This window comes from Salvelinus sp. IW2-2015, linkage group LG4q.1:29, assembly GCF_002910315.2.
Source record: "Salvelinus sp. IW2-2015 linkage group LG4q.1:29, ASM291031v2, whole genome shotgun sequence".
Lineage (NCBI taxonomy): Eukaryota > Metazoa > Chordata > Actinopteri > Salmoniformes > Salmonidae > Salvelinus > Salvelinus sp. IW2-2015.
Genome location: NC_036842.1, coordinates 62,118,275 through 62,140,075, shown reverse-complemented (window position 1 = coordinate 62,140,075; position 21,801 = coordinate 62,118,275). Strand labels below are relative to the sequence as shown.

At 44.3% G+C, this 21,801-nt stretch overlaps 1 protein-coding gene across 1 annotated transcript in view; it reads right to left on the bottom strand.

Moving 5' to 3' along the window:
* zc3h18 (zinc finger CCCH-type containing 18) overlaps window positions 1-20,927 on the bottom strand; it is a 31,871-nt gene extending 10,944 nt beyond the window's left edge. Inside the window, exons 1-17 of the mRNA XM_070443020.1 lie at window positions 20,763-20,927; window positions 11,746-12,665; window positions 9,247-9,331; window positions 8,597-8,748; window positions 8,396-8,491; window positions 7,976-8,133; window positions 7,831-7,860; window positions 7,434-7,551; window positions 6,936-7,222; window positions 3,701-3,889; window positions 3,410-3,535; window positions 3,130-3,225; window positions 2,458-2,786; window positions 2,338-2,397; window positions 2,166-2,226; window positions 1,997-2,032; window positions 1,843-1,899 (exon numbers count right to left, since the gene is read on the bottom strand). Of these exons, the coding sequence (XP_070299121.1) occupies window positions 1,843-1,899; window positions 1,997-2,032; window positions 2,166-2,226; window positions 2,338-2,397; window positions 2,458-2,786; window positions 3,130-3,225; window positions 3,410-3,535; window positions 3,701-3,889; window positions 6,936-7,222; window positions 7,434-7,551; window positions 7,831-7,860; window positions 7,976-8,133; window positions 8,396-8,491; window positions 8,597-8,748; window positions 9,247-9,331; window positions 11,746-12,651 (2,786 nt within the window). The 5' untranslated portion in view covers window positions 12,652-12,665; window positions 20,763-20,927. The remainder of the gene's footprint in view (window positions 1-1,842; window positions 1,900-1,996; window positions 2,033-2,165; window positions 2,227-2,337; window positions 2,398-2,457; window positions 2,787-3,129; window positions 3,226-3,409; window positions 3,536-3,700; window positions 3,890-6,935; window positions 7,223-7,433; window positions 7,552-7,830; window positions 7,861-7,975; window positions 8,134-8,395; window positions 8,492-8,596; window positions 8,749-9,246; window positions 9,332-11,745; window positions 12,666-20,762) is intronic.
* Between the last annotated feature and the right edge of the window lie 874 nt (window positions 20,928-21,801).

Below are 21,801 nucleotides of genomic sequence, written 5' to 3'. Positions count from 1 at the left end.
TGATGCATGACAAAACTGCACATATAAACGCAACATGTAAAGTGTWTGTCCCATGTTTCATAAGCTGAAATAAAAGATCCCCGAAAATGTCCATACGCAACAAAAAGCAAATTTKTCTCAAATTGTATGCACAAATTTGTTTATATCCCTGCTAGAGAGCATTTCTCCTTTGACAAAATAATCCATCCACCTGACAGGTGTGGCATATCAAGAAGCTGATAAAACAGCATGATCATTACACAYGTGCACCGTGTGCCYGGGACAATAAAAGTCCACTCTTAAATGTGCAGTTGTCACAAAACACAATGCCACAATTTTGCTAACTGCAGGAATGTCCACCAGATCTGTTGCCAGAGAATTTAATGTTGATTTCTCTACCATAAGCCACCTCCAACATTGTTTTGGAGAATTTGTTATTACATTCAACCGGCCTCAACCGCATACCACGTGTAACCACGCCAGCCCGGGACCTCCAAATCCGGCTTCTTCACATGCAGGATCTTCAGAGACCAGACACCCGGACAGCTGATGAAACTGAGGAGTATTTCTGTATGTAATAAAGCCCTTTTGTGGGGAAAAACTCATTCTGATTGGCTGGGCCTGACTGCCAAGTGGGTAGGCCTATGGTCTTACTGTGGAATGAAGTGTTGAGCTTTCGCCAGGCATAATGGGACCCATCTCATCCAAAAAGTTCAATCAAGTTTGACATAAAGCACCTGGAAGAACATCAAGACTCTTGGAAGAATGTTCTATGGACAGATGAGTCATAAGTATAACTTTTTGGATGACATGGGTCTCATTATGCCTGGTGAAAACCAAACACCACATTCCACAGTAAGAACCTTACACCAACGGTCAAGGATGGTGGTGGTAGTGTGCTGGTTTGGGGATGCTTTGCTGCCTCAGAACCTGGACGACTTGCCTTAATAGAAGGAACCATGAATTCTGCCTGTATCAGAAAATTCTACAGGAGAATGTCAGGCCACCCATCTGTAAGCTGAAGCCGAAGCGCAGCTGGGTCATGTAGCAAGACAATGATCCAAAACACACAATCAAGTCTACATGAAAATGGCTAAAAGGTATACACATTTGAAACTTTGCCGTGGCCTTGTCAAAGTCCAGACCTAATCCCAATTGAGATGTGGCAGGACTTGACACAAGCAGTTCATACTTGAAAACCCACAAATGTCACTGAGTTAAAACAGTTCTGCATGGAAGAGTGGGCCAAAATTCCTCCACAGCGATGTGAGAGACTGATCAACAACTACAGGAAGTGTTTGGTTGGAGTCATTGCAGCTAAAGGTGGCACAACCAGTTATTGAGTGTAAGGGGGGGCAATTACTTTTTACACAGGGGCATTGGGTGTTGCATACCTTTGTTTACGAAATAAATTAAAGAAGTATTTAACTGTTGTGTTATTTTGTTCACTCATGTCCAGTTTATCTAATATTAGGTTATGGTTGAAGATCTTTTAACATTCAGTATCAAAAATATACAAAAGTAGAGAAAATTAGAAAGGGGGTAAATACTTTTTGTACATGTACATGAACTAACAGCTTAGGGGCATTAATGTAAATTTTTTATTAATTTATAGCCTAGACTGAAAATACATTATTACGATATTTTTTTCACTGGCCAAAGCGAGCCACTGACATGAATGATTGACAGGCCCGGAGGGTGTCCAAAACATCCCTAGGCAGCGGGCAGCCCTGTATGTCGAGCCCTGTTACACCTTCGTATATCATTGGATAACCTTGAGATTTCAGGTTGGCTGTGTTGAATGTGACAAAGACTTGTGATAGACAAATGGCCATCTCTGACCAAATGTGTACTTCTGTCTACCTCCTGGGTGGGTTGTGCTGCTGCCGCTCCTTCCGTCGGCCCTCCCGAGGTTGAGGGTTTGCCCACCTCCCGAGGTGACACGGGTCGGCCCCCCTCCGAGGAGGCACGGTCGGCCCCCTCCCGAGGAGGCCGGGTCGCCCCCCCCGAGGCGACGGGTCGGCCCCCCTCCCGAGGCGGCACGGGTCGGCCCCTCCCGAGGCACGGGCGGCCTCCTCCGAGGAGGCACGGCTCGGCCCCCCTCGAGGCGCAGGCGGCCTCCCGGGGCGGCATGGCTCGGCCCCCCTCCCGAGGCGGCATGGCTCGGCCCCTCCAGGCGGCATGGCTCGGCCCCCCTCCGAGGCGGCATGGCTCGGCCCCCCTCCCGAGGCGGCATGGCTCGGCCCCCTCCCGAGGCGGCATGGCTCGGCCCCCCTCCGAGGCTGCATGGGTCGGCCCTCTCCCGAGGCTGCATGGGTCGGCCCCCCTCCCCGAGGCGGCATGGGTCGGCCCCCTGACCATCCCGAGGCGGCATGGGTCGGCCCCCCTGACCCTCCCGAGGCGGCATGGGTCGGCCCCCTCCCGAGGCGGCATGGGTCGGCCCCCTGCATCCCGAGGCGGCATGGGTCGGCCCCTGACCCTCCCGAGGCGGCATGGGTCGGCCCCCCTGACCCTCCCGAGGGGGCACGGGTCGGCCCCCCTGACCCTCCCGAGGGGGCATGGGCCGGCCCCCCTCCCGAGGGGGCATGGGTCGGCCCCCCTCCTGAGGTGGCATGGGTCGGCCCCCCTCCTGAGGTGGCATGGGTCGGCCCACCTCACGGGGCTCGCGGGAGTTGCCAGGCTTAGCCCCCTCTAGGGTGGGTTTGGGGGGTTTCCCAGGCTGGCCTGGCAGTGGTGGGCTTGGAGCCTTCTTGGGGGGAGCCTTCTCCCTACCAGGAGGGGAAGGCGCACCAGGTTTCGACGGGATGCTTAAGGATGATAAGGCATTGGTTTGTTGTTTGGCATGCAGCATTCACACACGTCACATCCATGAGGGAAAAACACATGCTTTGTTCAAGAGACAGTGATTCAACAGACTAATACTAGAGGCATGCTAGCTACATGTCTAAGATGAACAATACAGCATGTGCATTACATGCAAACTACCCTATTATTATGTAAGACTTTGAAGTATTAATATTGACTCAGTATCTATATTGACTTGAGCCATGAAAGGAAAAGTACATATGATCTGTGTGAGTTGTGTATGGAAGTGCACAGCACAACTGATGAATATACATTATGTCTATGGACAGATGAGCATAGCTTTACCCTTTGGGCCCTAGGGCCAGTGGGGCCGCTGCTTTATTCTTGGCGTTTCTCTGTGCTGAAGGGGTCGGAGAGGGAGACGAGGAGAACGATCTGGACCTGCAGTGAGACAAACAGGAGGCCACGTTTAATACAACCCTAAGTCATCTCCGATCCATGATACATATCAGCTCTCTTATGGGAGACCTGAGATTACAGGTTACCATGCTCTCAGTGAATGGGTGTCCTATTCAACACACAGTGTTGTGGGGGTGGACAGACAGGCAGTGTGTGTGTTATGGACCTGGAGCGGCTGCCGCTGAAGGAGCTGTGCTGGGAGGAGTGGCTGGAGTACGAGCTGAAAGACGAGGTGCGAGAGCGAGACCGAGATGAACCGGAGCCTGTGTAGGAGGAAGWGCGGGACGAAGACCTGCAAAACAGAACCCACAGTTAACCTCACTCTTTAACACATGCACAGAAACCCATAGTACTCAAGTAGATATAACTTACTGAAGAARAAAAACATTGTTTTAAAGTGTTGATTTAAGGTGTTACCAGAGTACCAGACTAGAGGTAAGGCTGAATTGAAAGCTACCTAGAGGAGTTGGACAGTGAGACAGAGGATCCAGAGGGCCGGTGACGCCGGCGGCCCCGCGGTGGTGACCCGGACATGCCCGGACGTATCCTGGGGGATTTAGACCGGCGCCAGGGGTCCTTCCACTCATCTGGCCGCTTGGACATGGATATCAGCTCCGTTTTGAGAGGCGGCTCCATCATCGGCCGACTGGGAAGAGGGGTTGAGAGAGGCAATCAAATCAATCACACGTTTAGCAATAAAGCATCACAAATGAATGAYACAGAAATACAAAATAAAAAAGGTTCCATACACTGTTTTCATTCCTCAGTTTATGTTCATTACATAGTATGGCAAGACATCCCTTCAGTTATTCCCAGGTAAGAGAAACAAAGACACTGAAATCACAACATGATATGTTGCAACATTCCTGGAGGAGATGAGCGCAGAACAAGCTGTCACAGAKCTTATCTGATGACCCCCCAAAAAATGATTCACACATTCAAAACATTCTGCACAAAAGACTGTTCCTGTGATGGCAAAAGAATGTTCAGTGACGGCACCAGTCCAGTCACTGACTGATTGGAGGTTAAAGGGATGCGATGTTTCACTGTCCTCTCTGTAGAGTCTGTAGAGTAAGGTATGGATCAGAGCTGTTTCAACACTGGGAATCTTTCCCATTTACTCAGCCAAATATTTGGACAGATGCTCGAACAGAAAGTCTCAACAAACACAGAGCCAAATCTGATGCTGCAGTGTAAACACACAGCCTAGACTACATCATATGCTGATGCCATGTTATGCACTCATCTAGGCCATCATAATCACAGTTCCAGTACTTGTATGGCTGGGTATAACCTAAATGTAGGCCTAACCTCTTTTGAATAGAAAGCCAACAGTTCTTTGTTGCTTCTTGTGTGTGGCGAAGATTCCGGTATTGGAGTTTCCCAACCTGAACATTCGCGCTTTCATACAAAGCTAGTAAATAAGGTTTGTTTACCAGAATACCAGTAAGAATTTCACTGTAAGGTCTACACCTGTTGTATTCGGCGCATGTGACAAAAATAAGTTGATTTGACTCAATTTCGAGTCTCATAGCAAAGGGTCTGAATACTTGTGTAAATAAGGTATCTGTTTTTTTTTTGTATAAATTTGCAAATATATAAAAAAAAAAAAATGTTTTCGCTGTGTCATTACAGGGTATTGTGTGCAGTTTGCTGAGGTGTTTTTTTATTTAATCCATTTTACAATAAGCCTGTAACGTAACAAAACGTGGAGAAAGTCAAGGGGTCTGAATACTTTCCAAAGGCACTGTATGTGTATGTATATATATATATATATTTTGAAATGTTTACACTTTTTTCATTACTACATGATTCCATATGTGTTATTTCATAGTCTTGATGTCTTCACAATTATTCTACAACCTAGAAAATAGTACAAATAAAGAAAAACCCTTGAATGAGTAGGTGTCCAAACTTTTGACTGGTACAGTGTATGTACAGTTGAAATGGGAAGTTGACATACACATTAGCCAAATACATTTAAACTCAGTTTTTCCACAATTCCTGACATTTAATTCTAGTAAAAATTCCCTGTCTTAGGTCAGTTAGGATTACCACTTTATTGCAAGAATGTGAAATGTCAGAATAATAGCAGAGAGAATTATTTATTTCAGCTTTAATTTCTTTCATCTCATTCCCAGTGGGTCAGAAGTTTACATACACCCAATTATTATTTGGTAGCATTGCCTTTAAATTGTTTAACTTCGGTCAAACGTTTTGGGTAGCCTTCCACAAGCTTCCCACAATAAGTTGGGTGAATTTTGMCCCATTCCTCCTGACAGAGCTGGTGTAACTGAGTCAGGTTTGTAGGCCTCCTTGCTTGCACACGCTTTTTGAGTTCTGCCTACAAATTTTCTATGGGATTGAGGTCAGGGCTATGTGATGGCCACTCCAATACCTTGACTTTGTTGTKCTTAAGCCATTTTGCCACAACTTTGGAAGTATGCTTGGGGTCATTGTCCATTTGTAAGACCCATTTGAGACCAAGCTTTAACTTCCTGACTGATGTCTTGAGATTCAATATATCCACACAATTTTCCTCCCTCATGATGCCATCTATTTTGTGAAGTGCACCAGTCACTCCTGCAGCAAAACACCCCCACAACATGATGCTGCCACCCCCGTGCTTCACAGCTGGGATGGTGTTCTTCAGCCCCATTTTCCTCCAAACATAACGATGGTCATTATGGCCAAACAGTTATATTTTTGTTTCATCAGACCAGAGGACAWTTCTCCAAAAAGTACAATCTTTGTCACCATGTGCAGTTGCAAACCGTAGTCTGGCTTTTTTATGGTGGTTTTGGAGCAGTGGCTTCTTCCTTGCTGAGCGGCCTTTCAGGTTATGTCGATATAGGACTAGTTTTACTGTGGATATAGATACTTTTGTACCTGTTTCCTCCAGCATCTTCACAAGGTACTTTGCTGTTGTTCTGGGATTGATAATCACTTTTCCCACCAAAGTACGTTCATCTCTAGGAAGCGTCTCCTTCCTGAGCGGTATGATGTCTGCTTGGTCCCATGGTGTTTATACTTGCGTACTATTGTTTGTATAGATGAATGTGGTACCTTCAGCCGTTTGGAAATTGCTCCCAAGGATGAACCAGACTTGTGGAGGTCTACACATTTTTTTGAGGTCTTGGCTGATTTCTTTTGATTTTCACATGATGTCAAGCAAAGAGGCACTGAGTTTGAAGGWAGGCCTTGAAATACATCCACAGGTACACCTCCAATTGACTCAAATTATGTCAATTAGCCTATCAGAAGCTTCTAAAGCCATGACATKATTTTCTGGAATTTTCCAAGCTGTTTAAAGGCACAGTCAACTTAGTGTATGTAAACTTCTGACCCACTGGAATTGTGATACAGTGAATTATACYTGAAATAATCTGTCTGTAAACAATTGTTGGAAAAATTACTTGTGTCATGCACAAAGTAGATGTCCTAACCGACTTGCCAAAACTATAGTTTGTTAACAAGAAATGTGTGGAGTGGTTGAAAAACTAGTTTTAATGACTCCAACCCAAGTGAATGTAAACTTCAGACTTCAACTGTATGTATGTATATCATATATATGGGGCAATTCAGCAATTAGGATTTGTTATCTGTAATAGTTATGATAAATTAGAGTTTGGGAGTTTGGGAAACCCTGGTCTAGAGGACATGATACCGGTAATAAAGGACATGCTACTCACTTGGGGGGCATGTTGGTATCGGTGGGGGACATGGGGGGACCTTTAGGCTGCTTGTCCTCCCCCTCCTTCTTCTCCCGAGGTTCACGTGGAGGCCGCTCCCTGACGGGCCTCTCCTTCTCATCACGCTTCATGCGATCCCGCTCCCACTCCTCCTTTCTGCGCATTCTCTCCTTCTCTCGCTCCCTCTCTCTTTCCCTTTCACGTTCTCTCTGCCGGCGTTCTCGCTCGCGGTGGTCCCGCTCACGGTCACGATGGCGCTCTCGCGGGTCCCGCTCACGTTCACGCTCCTAACATTCATACAGGTGGGTTTGTAAACACACTGCCATAGACCTCCAGCAAGGCTCAACCTGCTTTACGCTTTAACGGCGCATTCAAGAATCTCTTTAACCAAAAGGCTTACAAGTAAAATGCAAATCCGATAAAGTTAATTTCGATTGTGCATTTGTGTTTAAAGTTGTGTAGTCCTTGGGTGGTGGATGTCTCTCTGAGTGTACTTACACTGTAGTGATAGGGCAGAGGGGTCTCTGTGTACTGCACTCTGAAGTTRTCATACTGTCCCCCTCTCCAGAAGGCCTCCATCTCATAGTCATAGTATGGATCAGCATAAGGGTCGTTACTGAAATGACATCACAAACGAGGACAAATCGTACAATAGAGATAAATAGCTGTGCAGCTATATACACCATCTATATAATTTAGGGTTCATTTTATTTGTATATTTGAACAAACCCATAATTAGACAAATGAATCATAAGGCCTAGTGGAGTGGGCTGATCATTATAACTGATCAGCTGTTTTCTCACAGCAGAGCAGGAGCTGATCATCAAGCAGGGAAACYTAGAGATAAGAGATGCATGAAAAGAGGATGTTACTACCTCCCCTACATTGTACTTACGGATAGACTGGGTCTCTGAACTCCAAGTCACTACGGGGGAAGAAAAGGCCAAAAACGGTTTAAACAGAGAKGTAGTCTAAAACAATTCTTAAAAACATCCACTATGGCAAGATATTTTCTTTTGAACCATAGCTCCTGAGCTTACCCTGGGTCTCTGATTTCTCTGGTGATGCGGTAGCTGCGTTCCCTAAAGAAATCATTCTCCTTGTCAAAGTCTCTCTCATCCTCTCCAATGGTCACGTTAAAGCGCTTCTCCTCAAAGTCTGGCTCCTGCTCTTTGCGTATGGTAGCTTTTTTCAACACCTAGAGGAATAGGGCAGTTTTTACACGAGGAAAGTCTGGGATTTCCCCATAACCTGCTGACTGAACAACCCCATAGAGGCTAAACACACATGCACACTTTTATCATTATAAAGACGCTTCACAAGCCAAATGTAGCAGGGGAACCCTCTCAGAAAACATGTCAATTAAAAAGTCAACATACTCAAAATCAGCTGGTGCTGAAAAATAACCTGTACAGAAGAGGAGTACATATATGCTTGTAAGAGCTGAGAGGGTGGTATACCTCTTTGGCATGTCTCAGACCCCTCTCCCAGGCACTCTCCACAGGAGGCTCCACTGGAGGAGGGGGTGGAGGGAGCTCCTCAACAGCAGGTCCACCCTGAGACAGGGAAACAGATGTAAACACAATACATTTACCCAATGCAGAAACACACACACACACACTCTTCACGTCCACATACTGCAGGCCAGAGGTGGTGCATACCCAGGGGTTGCTTCCAGGAATGAGAGGGTGGGGTGCTCCAGGTGGTGCSCCGTTGGGAGAGAAGGGGTCTGGCTTGGAGATGAGAGAGTAGTTGCCCTTGTCGTTGACCCCTGGATGGATGAACCTACAATTCATACTCCATGTGCAGTTACCTGGAAAAGAAAAACAGAGCTGTATCATTTTGAAAACAGATACATGGGAATRGGAAAAAGCATATTTTCATTGAATTCAAATACTTTGAAGTAAATTGCGTTTGGGTGTAAATTGACATCCATCATCGCTGTATGTGGCTTAGCTCCTAATAATATTCCATTACCACATTATCTTCATTTAAGTTATGAAGTACAATGCTTCCCCCTGCTGTCTGAAACAAGTGTCTTCAATATCACTGCTTCAAAAGGAACATTACATTGAAGAGAAACGCTACACAGGCCAGGCCACAGAAGCAGAACATCAGCGAAGCAACAAAACGCAAGGCTTGTGTTGCTGATCAAGTGGTTCACGTTTTTACCTTCGGTTTTACCTTCATGATACGTCTCTGGTGTAGAATGGAATGCTCAAGTTGCACACGCAATGTTTGCACAGTGTAGTTTCGTCAAAAGACAGGTGTTGTACACACGAGTGGTGCACAGGAGAGTACGTTGAGGTACCTTTCATGAAGAACCTGCAGACGGGCCTGGGTCTGACCTTCCTGTCCATGGGGTCCTTCACCTCTCCCTCCTCCAGGTCATCATCCTGCACAAATGGAACAGCTAAATATCAACCCACTTACCCATGTGCATCCGTGAAGTAACCTTATGACACTGCTGGAACCCTAGGTCAGTGGGACAGGGTGCAATTTGTATTGCAGGGCAGGTTATTTGTATTGTCACATGGTTTTGACTCGTGCTGTGGCGGTCGTTAAATTTTGTCAGATGGTAACTGTCATGCAAATGACTGCTGGTCTCACTGTAATTTACCTTTAACATAACACGTTCAGCATCTTCAGGCCTTCACACATACAAGCCGCTGATGGGCGCCTTTGGAAAGTCTACCCTTTAAAAAGTCCATCATTTTTTGCAACTTTAGCTGTGAATAATACAAACCTTAGAATGTCTTAGAAATCAAAACATATAAGGGCTGCATGATGCAAGTATATTGATGATTTGAGAAAGTCACAAAAAAAGCTTGTGCTCTGTTCCTTGCCTCAGGCTGCGATCGCTGTTCTCTCATCAAGTGATCATATTTTCACCCATCAGATTATTCTCAATATAATCTTGTCTTTAATAATATGTGGAATTAGTTTCGATTTAAAATGGGCCATTATCAAATGTGCAGAACTGGGGCAAGGGAAAAAAGACGTTATCCTTATGCACTCGAATAGCGAATGGAGYCTGCGTTTACCTGCAGTTCCTTTTTTCATRGTGCCGGGTTACGCTACTCTGGTTTTACAGAGGAGCAATGTGCTTAATATTAGCAGCTGAGAAATGAATCTAGTTGCAGTAGAAAGCTGGAATCCTCTTTTAAGTGGCAATCATCAAAACTCTGCGTTCCACACAGGATTGCATCAGTGGAGGCTGCTGAGGGGAGGGTGGCTCATAATAATGGCTGGAACGGAGCAAATGGCATTGCATCAAACACCTGGAAACTATGGGTTTGATGTATTTGATACCAATCCACTGATTCAGCTCCAGTCATTACCACGATCCCGTTCTCCCCAATTAAGGTGACACCAGCCTCCTGTGGATTGCATATAGAAATGTTTGGGCTGTTTGAGGAGCTGGTGATATTTTACCCAAACTATGTCAAGGGATCTCCAACCCTCTTCCTGCAGCTACACAGTGCTTCATTTGGGAAAGCAACCAAGTGAAATCTTTTCAGGAAAACTGATAGTAACCTGTTTACACAATGAAACATATTTCTCTCTATGCGCTCACAAAAAGGAATGAAGGAGAGAGAGAGAGAAGAGATGGAAACACATGGTGGTGAGGCTAATCAAATAAATCAAATACAAATTCACTGTAATTGTAGGCTAACCAGCCTACTCTGTAGCCGCCCTGCACAATCAATGAACCAACAGCATTGCCTAGGCCTATAGGTTCTCTCCCAGACATGTTGGAGCGTAGCATAAGGTAAACAGTCCATCCAGTATGCATAATAATACAGTCCACATTCAAAGGAAAATACTAGAATTTGTTTAGTTTTGGATTATAGGCTAGACCAATTACGTACCAAAGAATATGTGGTAGGCTATTAGGCTATGTATTGTATAACGGCACAATCATTATATTAATTCAGACTTTTTTTCCTGGCTTGATCATATATAGGCGTATGCATAAGCTCTAATATGCCTATAGGTGTTCTACATGCCACGTCAATTGCTTTTAATGAAGCATCACCTTAGAAAGTGCTGTCCATTTCCTTGTGTTTGGCTTTAAAACAAGATCCACAACGAARATGTTTTTCACTCAGTTTCAACCTGTTTTTMAACTTCTTTCTTCAAATTGATCGATCACAGTGAGTGGGGTCAAACAATGCATCTTAACAGTGAGTTTTAAAAGCACAATACTGTTTTGATGATGAGTGTGATGTGATTTTCCATCTATTGTATTTGCGTTGATGTCAGAGTGGTTAGAGCAGGGTTCCTCAAATTCGGTCCTCGGGACCACAAGGGGTGCACGTTTTGMTTTTTGCCCCAARTCTACACAGCTGATTCAAATAATCAACTAATCCTCAAGCTTTGATCATTTGAATCAGCTGTGTAGTGTTTGGGCAAAAAACWAAATTCCCGAGGACAGAGTTTGGGAAACGCTGGATTAGAGGGACAATAGTGCACTGCGTATCAGGTCATTAGCGGCCTGACYGTCGTTAGCGAGTTGTGTAGTCCCAACGCATCAGTGCCATTCATGTACAGAGTGCATAGGAGATTATCGTGACTCAACGGTCACGTGGAATTTGACTGCGGTCAATACACATGCCTGTTGGTGTGACGGTAATATGGTCACTGCAACAGCCCCAGTTCTGACTTTGCAGTTCTGTACTTGATCTGTTCTCCTGTTTTGCTTCCCTCCCTTATCTCAGTGTGAGTTGCCCTGCATACTCAAAGAAATCAGTCTCTTGATTAAAAGTATAATGCAGATTGAAGAGAACATATAAATCACATTACTTACATCTATTTCTCCCTCATCAATCTCTCCATCATCCTCGTCCTTTTTGTCACGAAAGGAATCTCTCCTTCCTCTGTCCTGAGCCCTGGACTCTTCAGCCTTCTTAGGTGGACCGTCTTTCGGGGATGGAGGAAGGATTGGTATCTTCTCTTTCTTTTTGACGCTCTTGTCCTCTTTCTCATCCCCTTCTCTGGGTCCTTTCTCCACCTCGTCATCTTCTTCAGGCGCTAGAACATTGGGCTCCTCAGGAACCTCCTCGTCATAGTCCAGCTCATGCTCATCAAGCTCCCTGGACACAGATGACAACTCCTCCTTCATCTGATTCACCACCACCCTCCTCCTCCTCAGTCTCTCTTCCTCCTCTTCATCATCTACTTCTGCTGTCTCCACTGCCAGCTTCACAGACGGTTCCCCACTCTCATCTTCCTTCTCATGTCTGGACATCTCCTCAGCTAAGGGGGATGACCTCTCCTGCTCTGGCTCAGAATCAGGGGACTTAGGAGTTTGGCTGATCCGGTCCTCCTCCTCATCTGATTGGCTTTCCTGTCGCTCCTGTCCCATCATCACCATCCCCACTGACTCCTCCTGCTCCTGTTCTAGAATAGTATGCCTATCCCTTCCACCTTCCCCATCAGCCTCATCATCCTCTGGGTCAGAGATACGCTCCTGAACCACCCCCCCATCTTCATCATCATCCAGCTCAGAGTCCCCAACTTCACCACCCTCTTCATCTAAACCACCATTGTCTTCATCATTCAGCAGCTCACTGTCAGAGAGCAGCCTGTCCTCCTCCTCCTCCTCGGGGGATGCCAGGAACTCGCTGTCAGAAATGCCCCTATCTTCCTCTGGGGATTGGGGTGATTGGTTGGGGCTTTCAGGAGACTGGGTGGGGCTCTCGGGGGTGTCCATTGGAGAATGATCCACTAAAACAGAAGAAAGTATTTACTTATAGAACTGTCTTGTTATTAAAATAGATACATTTGTTTTAATACACAAAGACAATGTCTCTAGGCAATATACAGATAACTGCCAAAATAAACTGAAAGCGCGAACCACCGCATTTAACCACAGCAAGGTGACTGGGAAAATGGTTGAGTACAAACAGTCATGCCCTTCGTATGGTTGAGTTGCAATTCAACGGCTCAGATACGAGACATTTGTGGCAAGGATGTCCACCATTGTTCCTGTACCAAAGAAAGCGAAGGTAACTGAAGTAAACGACTATCGCCCCGTAGCACTCACTTCTGTCATCATGACGTGCTTTGAGAGYKTAGTTAAGGATCATATCACCTCCACCTTACGACACCCTAGACCCACTGGGCGCAATCATCATCACACTGCCCTATCCCATCTGGACAAGCGGAATACCTATGTAAGAATGKTGTTCATAGACTACAGCTCAGCCTTCAACACCATAGTACCCTAACAAACTCATCAACAAGCTTGAGGCCCTGGGTCTCAAACCCACCCTGTGCAACTGGGCCCTGTACTTCCTGACAGGCCGCCCCCAAGTGAAGGTAAGCAACAACATCTCCACTCTGCTGATCTTCACCACAGGGTCCCCACAAGGGTGCATGCTCAGCTCCCTCCTGTACTCCCTGTTCACCCATGACTGCGTGGCCGTGCACGCCTCCAACTCAATCATCAAGTTTGCAGACAATAATAGTGGTATGCCTGATTACCAACGATGAKGAGACAGCCTACAGGGAGATGGTGAGGGCCCTGGCGGAGTGGTGCCACGAAAATAACCTCTTCCRCAACGTCAACAAAAGCTGATCATGGATTTCAGGAGACGGAAGAGGGAGCATGCCCCCAACCACATCGATGAGCCGAAGTGGATGAATTGAAAAGCTTAAAGTTCCTCGACGTCCGCGTCACTGACAATCTGAAATGGTCCACCCACACAGACAGTGTGGGTAAAGAAGGCACAACAGCGCCTCTTCAACCCCAGGAGGCTGAATAAATTCACCATGGCCCCTAAAACCATCAAACTTTTACAGATGCGCCATTGAGAGCATTCTGTCGGGCTTTATCACCTGGTCTGCCCAACGCATCACCGGGGGAACATTGCTCTCCAGGACATTACAGCACCCGGTGTCACAGGACGTCCAAGAAGATCATCAAGGACTTCAGCCACCCGAGCCACKGCCTGTTTACCTCGGTACCATGCAGAAGGCCAGTACAGGTGCATCAAAGCTGGGACCGAGAGGCTGAAAAACAACTTCTTTCTCAAGGCCATCGGACTGTTAAATAGTCACCACTAGSCGGCCTCCACTCAGTACCCTGCCCTGAACTTTAGTCACTGTCACTAGCCAGCTAGCACCCAGTTACTCTAACATGCACSTTAGAGGCTGCTGCCCTATGTACATAGTAATGGAATACTGGTCACTTTAATAATGTTTACATACRGTTTTACCCACTTCATAAATATGTACTGTATTCTAGTCAAGGCCTATCCTATACAGTGTATTCGGAAAGTATTCAGACCCCTTGACTTTTTCCATTTTGTTACGTTACAGCCTTATTCTAAAATAGATTAAATATTTTCCCCCTTATCAATCTACACACAATACCCCATAATGACAAAGCAAAAATGGGTTTTTAGACATTTAGCAAAATTATTACAAATAAAAAACTGAAATATCACATTTACATAAGCATTCAGACTCTTTACTCAGTACTTTGTTGAAGCACCTGTGGCAGCGATTACAYCATTAAGTCTTCTTGGGTATGACACAAGCTTGGCACACCTGTATTTGGGGAGTTTCTCCCATTCTTCTCTGCAGATCCTCTCAAGCTCRGTCAGGTTGGATGAGGAGAGTTGCTGCACAGCTATTTTCAGGTCTCTTCAGAAACGTTAGATTGGGTTCATGTCCAGGCTCTGTCTGGGCCACCCAGAGACTTGCCCCYAAGTCACTCCTGCATTGTCTWGGCTGTGTGCTTCGGGTCGTTGTCCTGTTGAAAGGTSAACCTTCGCCCCAGTCTGAGCGCTCTGGAGCTTTAATTCACTCAATTCATATTTCCCTCGATCCTGACTAGTCTCCRAGTCCCTGAAAAAGATCCTCAAATCATGATGCTGCAACCACCACAATGCTTCACCGTAGGGATGGTGACCGGTGTCCTCCAGATGTGATGCTTGGAATTCAGGCTAAAGAGTTGAATCTTGGTTTCATAAGACCAGAGGATCTGAGAGTCCTTTAGGTGCCTGTTGGCAAACTCCAAGCGGGCTGTCATGTAACGTTTACTGAAGAGTGGCATCTGTCTGGCCACTCTACCATAAAGGCCTGATTGGTGGAGTGCTGCAGAGATGGTTGTCCTTCTGGAAGGTTCTCCCATCTCAACAGAGGAACTCTAGAGCTCTGTCAGAGTGACCAACGGGTTCTTGGTCACCTCCCTGACCACGGCCCTTATCCCCTGATTACTTGGTTTGGATGGGCGGCTAGCTCTAGGAAGAGTCTTGGTGGATCTAAACGTATTCCATTTAAGAATGATGGAGTCCAATGTGTTCTTGGGGACCTTCAATGCTGCAGACATTTTTTGGTACCCTTCCCCAGATCTGTGCCTCAATACAATCATGTCTCGGAGCTCTACAGACAATTCCTTCGACCTGTGGCTTGGTTTTGCTCTGACATGCACTGTCAACTGTGGGACCTTTAMATAGACAGGTATGTGCCTTTCCAAATCATGTCCAATGAATTGAAAAACCCTGATGAAAACAGCTCGTCTGTCGAAACATTGGATATTAGGTTATTTAATTATTGCATCTGAGCTCCTAGGGTGTGCAGCTCTCCTTTTCTTTTTCAATMAATTGAATTCACCACAGTTGGCCGCCAATCAAGTTGTAAAAACATCTCAAGGATTATCAATGGAAACAGGATGCACCTGAGCTCAATTTCTAGTCTTATAGCAAAGGATCTGAATARTTATGTAAATAAATTAGCAAACATTTCTAATAACCTGTTTTCGCTTCGTCATTGTGGGGTATTGTGTGTAGATTGATGAGGATTTGTATTTATGTCATCCTTTTTGGAATAAGGCTGTAATGTATCAAAATGTGGAAAAGGGAAGGGGTCTGAATTCATTCCAAATGCGCTGTATAACTACTGCTGTACATATACCACTCTTTAGATATACWACATATTATATTCATATACTCTCCATAATGTCTATACTTCCCACCACACATACAGTTGAAGTCGGAAGTTTACATACACTTATGTTGGAGTCATTAAAACTCGTTTTTCAACCACTCCACAAATTTCTTGTTAACAAACCAAAGTTTTGGCAAGTCTGTTAGGATATCTACTTTGTGTATAACAAGTCATTTTTCCAACAATTGTTTACAGACAGATTATTTCAATTATAATTCACTGTATCAATATTCCAGTGGGTCAGAAGTTTACATACACTAAGTTGACTGTGCCTTTAAACAGCRTGGAAAATTCCAGAAAAGGATGTCATGGCTTTAGGTAGGCTAATTGACATCATTTGAGTCAATTGGAGGTGTACCTGTGGATGCATTTCAAGGCCTTCCTTCAAACTCAGTGCCTCTTTGCTTGACATCATGGGATAATCAAAAGAAATCAGCCAAGACCTCAGAAAAAAACATTTGTAGACTTCCACAAGTCTGGTTCATCCTTGGGAGCAATTTCCAAATGCCTGAAGGTACCATGTTCTCATCTGTACAAACAATAGTAAGCAAGTATAAACACCATGGACCACGAGCCGTCATACCGCTCAGGAAGGAGACCTGTTCGGTCTCCTAGAGATGAACATACTTTGGTGCGAAAAGTGCAAATCAATCCCAGAACAACAACAAAGACCTTGTGAAGATGCTGGAGGAAACCGGTACAAAAAGTATATATAATCCACAGCAAAACGAGTCCTATATCGAACATAAACCTGAAAGGCCGCTAAGCAAGGAAGAAGCCACTGCTCAAAACCGCCATAAAAAGACAGACTACGGTTTGCAAACTGCACATGGGGACAAAGATTCGTACTTTTTGGAGAAATGTCCTCTGGTCTGATGAACAAAAATAGAACTGTTTGGCCATAAATCACCATCGATATGTTTGGAGGAAAAGGGGAAGGCTTGCAAGCCGAAGAACACCTATCCAACCGTGAAGCACTGGGGTGGCAGCATCATGTTGTGGGGGTGCTTTGCTGCTGAAGGGACTGGTGCACTTCACAAAACAGAGGCGCGTCATGAGGAAGGAAAATTATGTGGATATATTGAAGCAACATCTCAAGACATCAGTCAGGAAGTTAAAGCTTGGTCGCAAATGGGTCTTACAAATGGACAATGACCCCAAGCATACTTCCAAAGTTGTGGAAAATTGGCTCAAGAGACACAAAGTCAAGGTATTGGAGTGGCCATCACAAAGCCCTGACCGCAATCCTATAGAAAAATTTGAGGGCAGAATTGAAAAAGCATGTGCGAGCAAGGAGGCCTACAAACCTGACTCAGTTACACCAGCTGTCAGGAGGAATGGGCCAAAATTCACCCAACTTAATCAATTTAAAGGCAATGCTACAAGAACTAATTGAGTGTATGTAAACTTCTGATCCACTGGGAATGTGATGAAAGAAATAAAAAGCTGAAATAAATCATTCTCTCTACTATTATTCTGACATTTGACATTCTTACAATAAAGTGGTGATCCTAAGACAGGAAATGTTTTAATGTCAGAATTGTGAAAAACTGAGTTTAAATGTATTTGGCTAAGGTGTATGTAAACTTCCGACTTCAACTGTACATATACATATTCCTGACTCCGACATTGCGGTCCTAATACTTCTAAATTCCATTATTTTACATTAGTGTGTATCGTTAGATATTACTGCACTTTTTGGAGCTAGGATCACAAGCATTTTGATACACCTGCAATAACATCTGATAAACATACAGAGAAAAAATATAAATGCAACATGTAAAGTGTTGTTCCCATGTTTCATGAGCTGAAATAAAAGATCCCAGAAATGTTCCATTTCACTCCAATTTTGTGCACAAATTTGTTTACTTAGTGAGCATTTCTCCTTTTCCAAGATAATCCATCCACCTGACAGGTGTGGCATATCAAAAAGCTGATTAAACCTTGTGCTGGGGGCAATAAAAGGACGCTATATAAATCTGCAGTTGTCATGTTGACTGCAGGAATGTCCACCTGAGCTTTTGCCAGAGAATAAGAATGTTAATTTTCTCGACATAAGCCACCTCCAACATAATTTTTGAGAATTTGGACGTACGTCCAAACCGGCCTCACAATCGCAGATCACGTGTAACCACGCCAGCCCAGGACCTCCACATCCAGCTTCTTCACACTGCGGGATCAACTGAGACCAACCACCCGGACAAGCTGATGAAACTGGGCGCAGCCATAGGCCCACCCACTTTGGAGCTAGGCCCATATGTCTGTCAGTAAATCTGATTGACGGGGTAGATCCCAAGTTGGTGTGCCTATGTCCTCCCATGACTGCGCCCCCGCAGTTATGTGAAATCCGTAGATTAGGGCCTAATGAATTTATTTCCATTCAATTCAAATCAATTTATATAGCCCTTCTTACATCAGCTGATATCTCAAAGTGCTGTACAGAAACCCAGCCTAAAACCCCAAACAGCAAGCAATGCAGGTGTAGAAGCACAGTGGCTAGGAAAAACTCCCTAGAAAGGCCAAAACCTTGGAAGAAACCTAGAGAGGAACCAGGCTATGAGGGGTGGCCAGTCCTCTTCTGGCTGTGCCGGGTGGAGATTATAAAAGAACATTGACTGATTTCCTTATATGAACTCAGAAAAATCATTGTTTCATGTTGGGTTTATATTTTTGTTCAGTATACAGTACCAGCCAAAAGTTTGGACACAGCTACTCATTCAAATTTTTTATTATTTTTTAAAACTATTTTCTACATTGTAGAATAATATCGAAGACATCAAAACTATGAAAAAACACATATGGAATCATGTAGTAACCAAAATGTATTTTATATTTGACATTCATCAAAGCAGCCACCCTTTGCCTTGATGACAGCTTTGCACACTCCTGGCATTCTCTCAACAAGCTTCATGAGGTAATCACCTGGAATGCATTTCAATTAACAGGTATGCCTTGTTAAAAGTTAATTTGTGGTATTTCTTTCCTTAATGCAGCTCAGCCAATCAGTTGGGGTGCTATACAGAAGAGAGCCCTATTTGGTTAAAGACCAAGTCCATATTATGGCAACAGCTCAAATTAGCAAAGAGAAACAACAGTCCATACTTACTTTAAGACATGAAGGTCAGTCAATATCGAAAATTAAGAACTRTGAAAGTTTCTTCTTCTTAAGAACTTAAAGTTTCTTCAAGTGCAGTCGCAAAAACCATKAAGAAATATGATGGAACTGGCTCATGAGGACCACCACAGGAAAGAAAGACCCAGAGTTARCTCTGCTGCAGAGGGTAAGTTCATTAGAGCTACCAGCCTCAAGAATTGCAGCCCAAATAAATGATTCACAAAGTTCAAGTAACAGACACTTTTCAACATCCACTGTTCACAGGAGACTGTGTGAATCAGGCCTTCATGGTCAAATTATAGCAAAGGAACCACTACTAAAGGACACCAATATTAAGAAGACTTGCTTGGGCCAAGAAACACAAGCAACAGACCAGTGGAAATCTATCCTTTGGTCTGATGAGTCCAAAGTTCAGATTTTTGGTTCCAACCACTGTGTCTTTGTGAGACGCAGAGCAGGCAAACGGGTGACCTCCACATGTGTGGTTCCCACTGTGAAGCATGGAGGTGGTGGGATGGTGCTTTGCTGGTGACACTGTCAGTGATTTATTTTGAATTCAATGCACACTAAACCAGCATGGCTACCACAGCATTCTACAGTGATACGCCATCCCATCTGGATTGCGCTTAGTGGGACTATCATTTTTTTTTTTACACACCCAGGCAGTGTAAGGTCTGTTTGACCAAGGAGGAGAGTGATGCATCTGATGACCTGGTCTCCACAATCACCCGACCTCAACCCAATTGAGATGGTTTGGGATGAGTTGGACAGCAGAGTGAAGGAAAAGTAGCCAACAAGTGTTCAGCATGTGGGAACTCATTCTAGACAGTTGGAAAAGCATTCCAGGTAAAGATGGTGGAGAGTGTGCAAAGCTGTCTGGGCAGAGGGTGGCTACTTTGAAGAATCTAAAATATGTTTTGATTTGTCTTTTTTTGGTTACGACATGATTCCATGTGTTATTTCATAGTTTGTCCACTATTGTTCTACAATGTAGTAAAAATAAAACCCCTTAAATTAGTAGGTGTCAACTTGACTGGTACTGTATGTGACCAAGAAAATGTGACTTCATTGAAATTATATAGGGAGTCTATCCATTTCTCGATGGAAGACGTCAAAGCGCGAATTGTAGCTAGTTATCTGATTGTATATGGCTACAAAGTTCGTAATAAGATACATGCATGTAGCGAGTGCATCCGCCATATCTCGAGAATGGTAAACTTCACGCAGGTCAATAAGTCTGTCAGAGATGATTACATATTGATATTTTAAATCAAATCACATTTTATTGGTAAGTTAACTAGCGAACGTTAACTAGTTATGTTTCAACTAGAGCAGGTGATCATAGCTGCCTTCAACACAATGTTCATATTAAAACTGGGGGACTCGGTGTTTTTAGTAGAACAATGACGTAGCTAGATAGATAAGCAAAATAAGAGGCGCAGTAGGACGAAAAGATGTCTCGTTAGCTTACAACAACAATGCTAACGTTAGCTAGTTACCGGGTGAAGCAGGCCCGAAAACTGCGAGGGCTATACCAGACAAGAAGCTAACGTCTGATTTGTATTTAGAAGATGCCACAATGAGTTAAACATAGATTTAACCAACCAATACAACTGAAAAGCAACTTTATACACGCAAAATACCACTTTCTGGTCTGCTATCGAAGCATGCTTGTCTGTTCAATTAACAATGCAACCCTCCCCCTACAAACACCAGTAACGTTAGCTAGATAAACTTGAAATATTTTCAGTCACCTTTCCAACCTGAACCTCGTTGAAGACAGGCGGCGTTAAGAACAACCCCGTCTCTCTTCCTCTTTGTCTGAGGCTCTACAATAAATAATGGTATGGTTATTTATCTGCTATGCTGGAGGAAATAAAAAAAACCTACACGATACAGTGAGAGCGGCCATTGCAGTGACGTCATCAATATACGACACTGTCAGCTTAAGCCATAAACGGGCAACGTTATTGTGCTTTGGCGCTACCGTGCGCTCAATATTAAACATGACTACAACAAACACTCCACAATTATTTATTTATTTATTTATTTGATTTATTTCACCTTTATTTAAGGCTAGTTGAGAACAAGTTCTCATTTACAACTGCGACCTGGCCGAGATAAAGCAAAGCAGTGCGACACAAACAACAACACAGAGTTACACATGGGATAAACATACATACAGTCAATAATAAAATAGAAAAAGTCTATATACAGTGTGTGCAAATGAGGTAGGATAAGGGAAGTAAGGCAATAAATGTAAGATAAATAAATAAATACAGTATGGGGATGAGGTTGTTGGATGGGCTATCTACANTTTGACCAAGGAGGAGAGTGATGCATCTGATGACCTGGTCTCCACAATCACCCGACCTCAACCCAATTGAGATGGTTTGGGATGAGTTGGACAGCAGAGTGAAGGAAAAGTAGCCAACAAGTGTTCAGCATGTGGGAACTCATTCTAGACAGTTGGAAAAGCATTCCAGGTAAAGATGGTGGAGAGTGTGCAAAGCTGTCTGGGCAGAGGGTGGCTACTTTGAAGAATCTAAAATATGTTTTGATTTGTCTTTTTTTGGTTACGACATGATTCCATGTGTTATTTCATAGTTTGTCCACTATTGTTCTACAATGTAGTAAAAATAAAACCCCTTAAATTAGTAGGTGTCAACTTGACTGGTACTGTATGTGACCAAGAAAATGTGACTTCATTGAAATTATATAGGGAGTCTATCCATTTCTCGATGGAAGACGTCAAAGCGCGAATTGTAGCTAGTTATCTGATTGTATATGGCT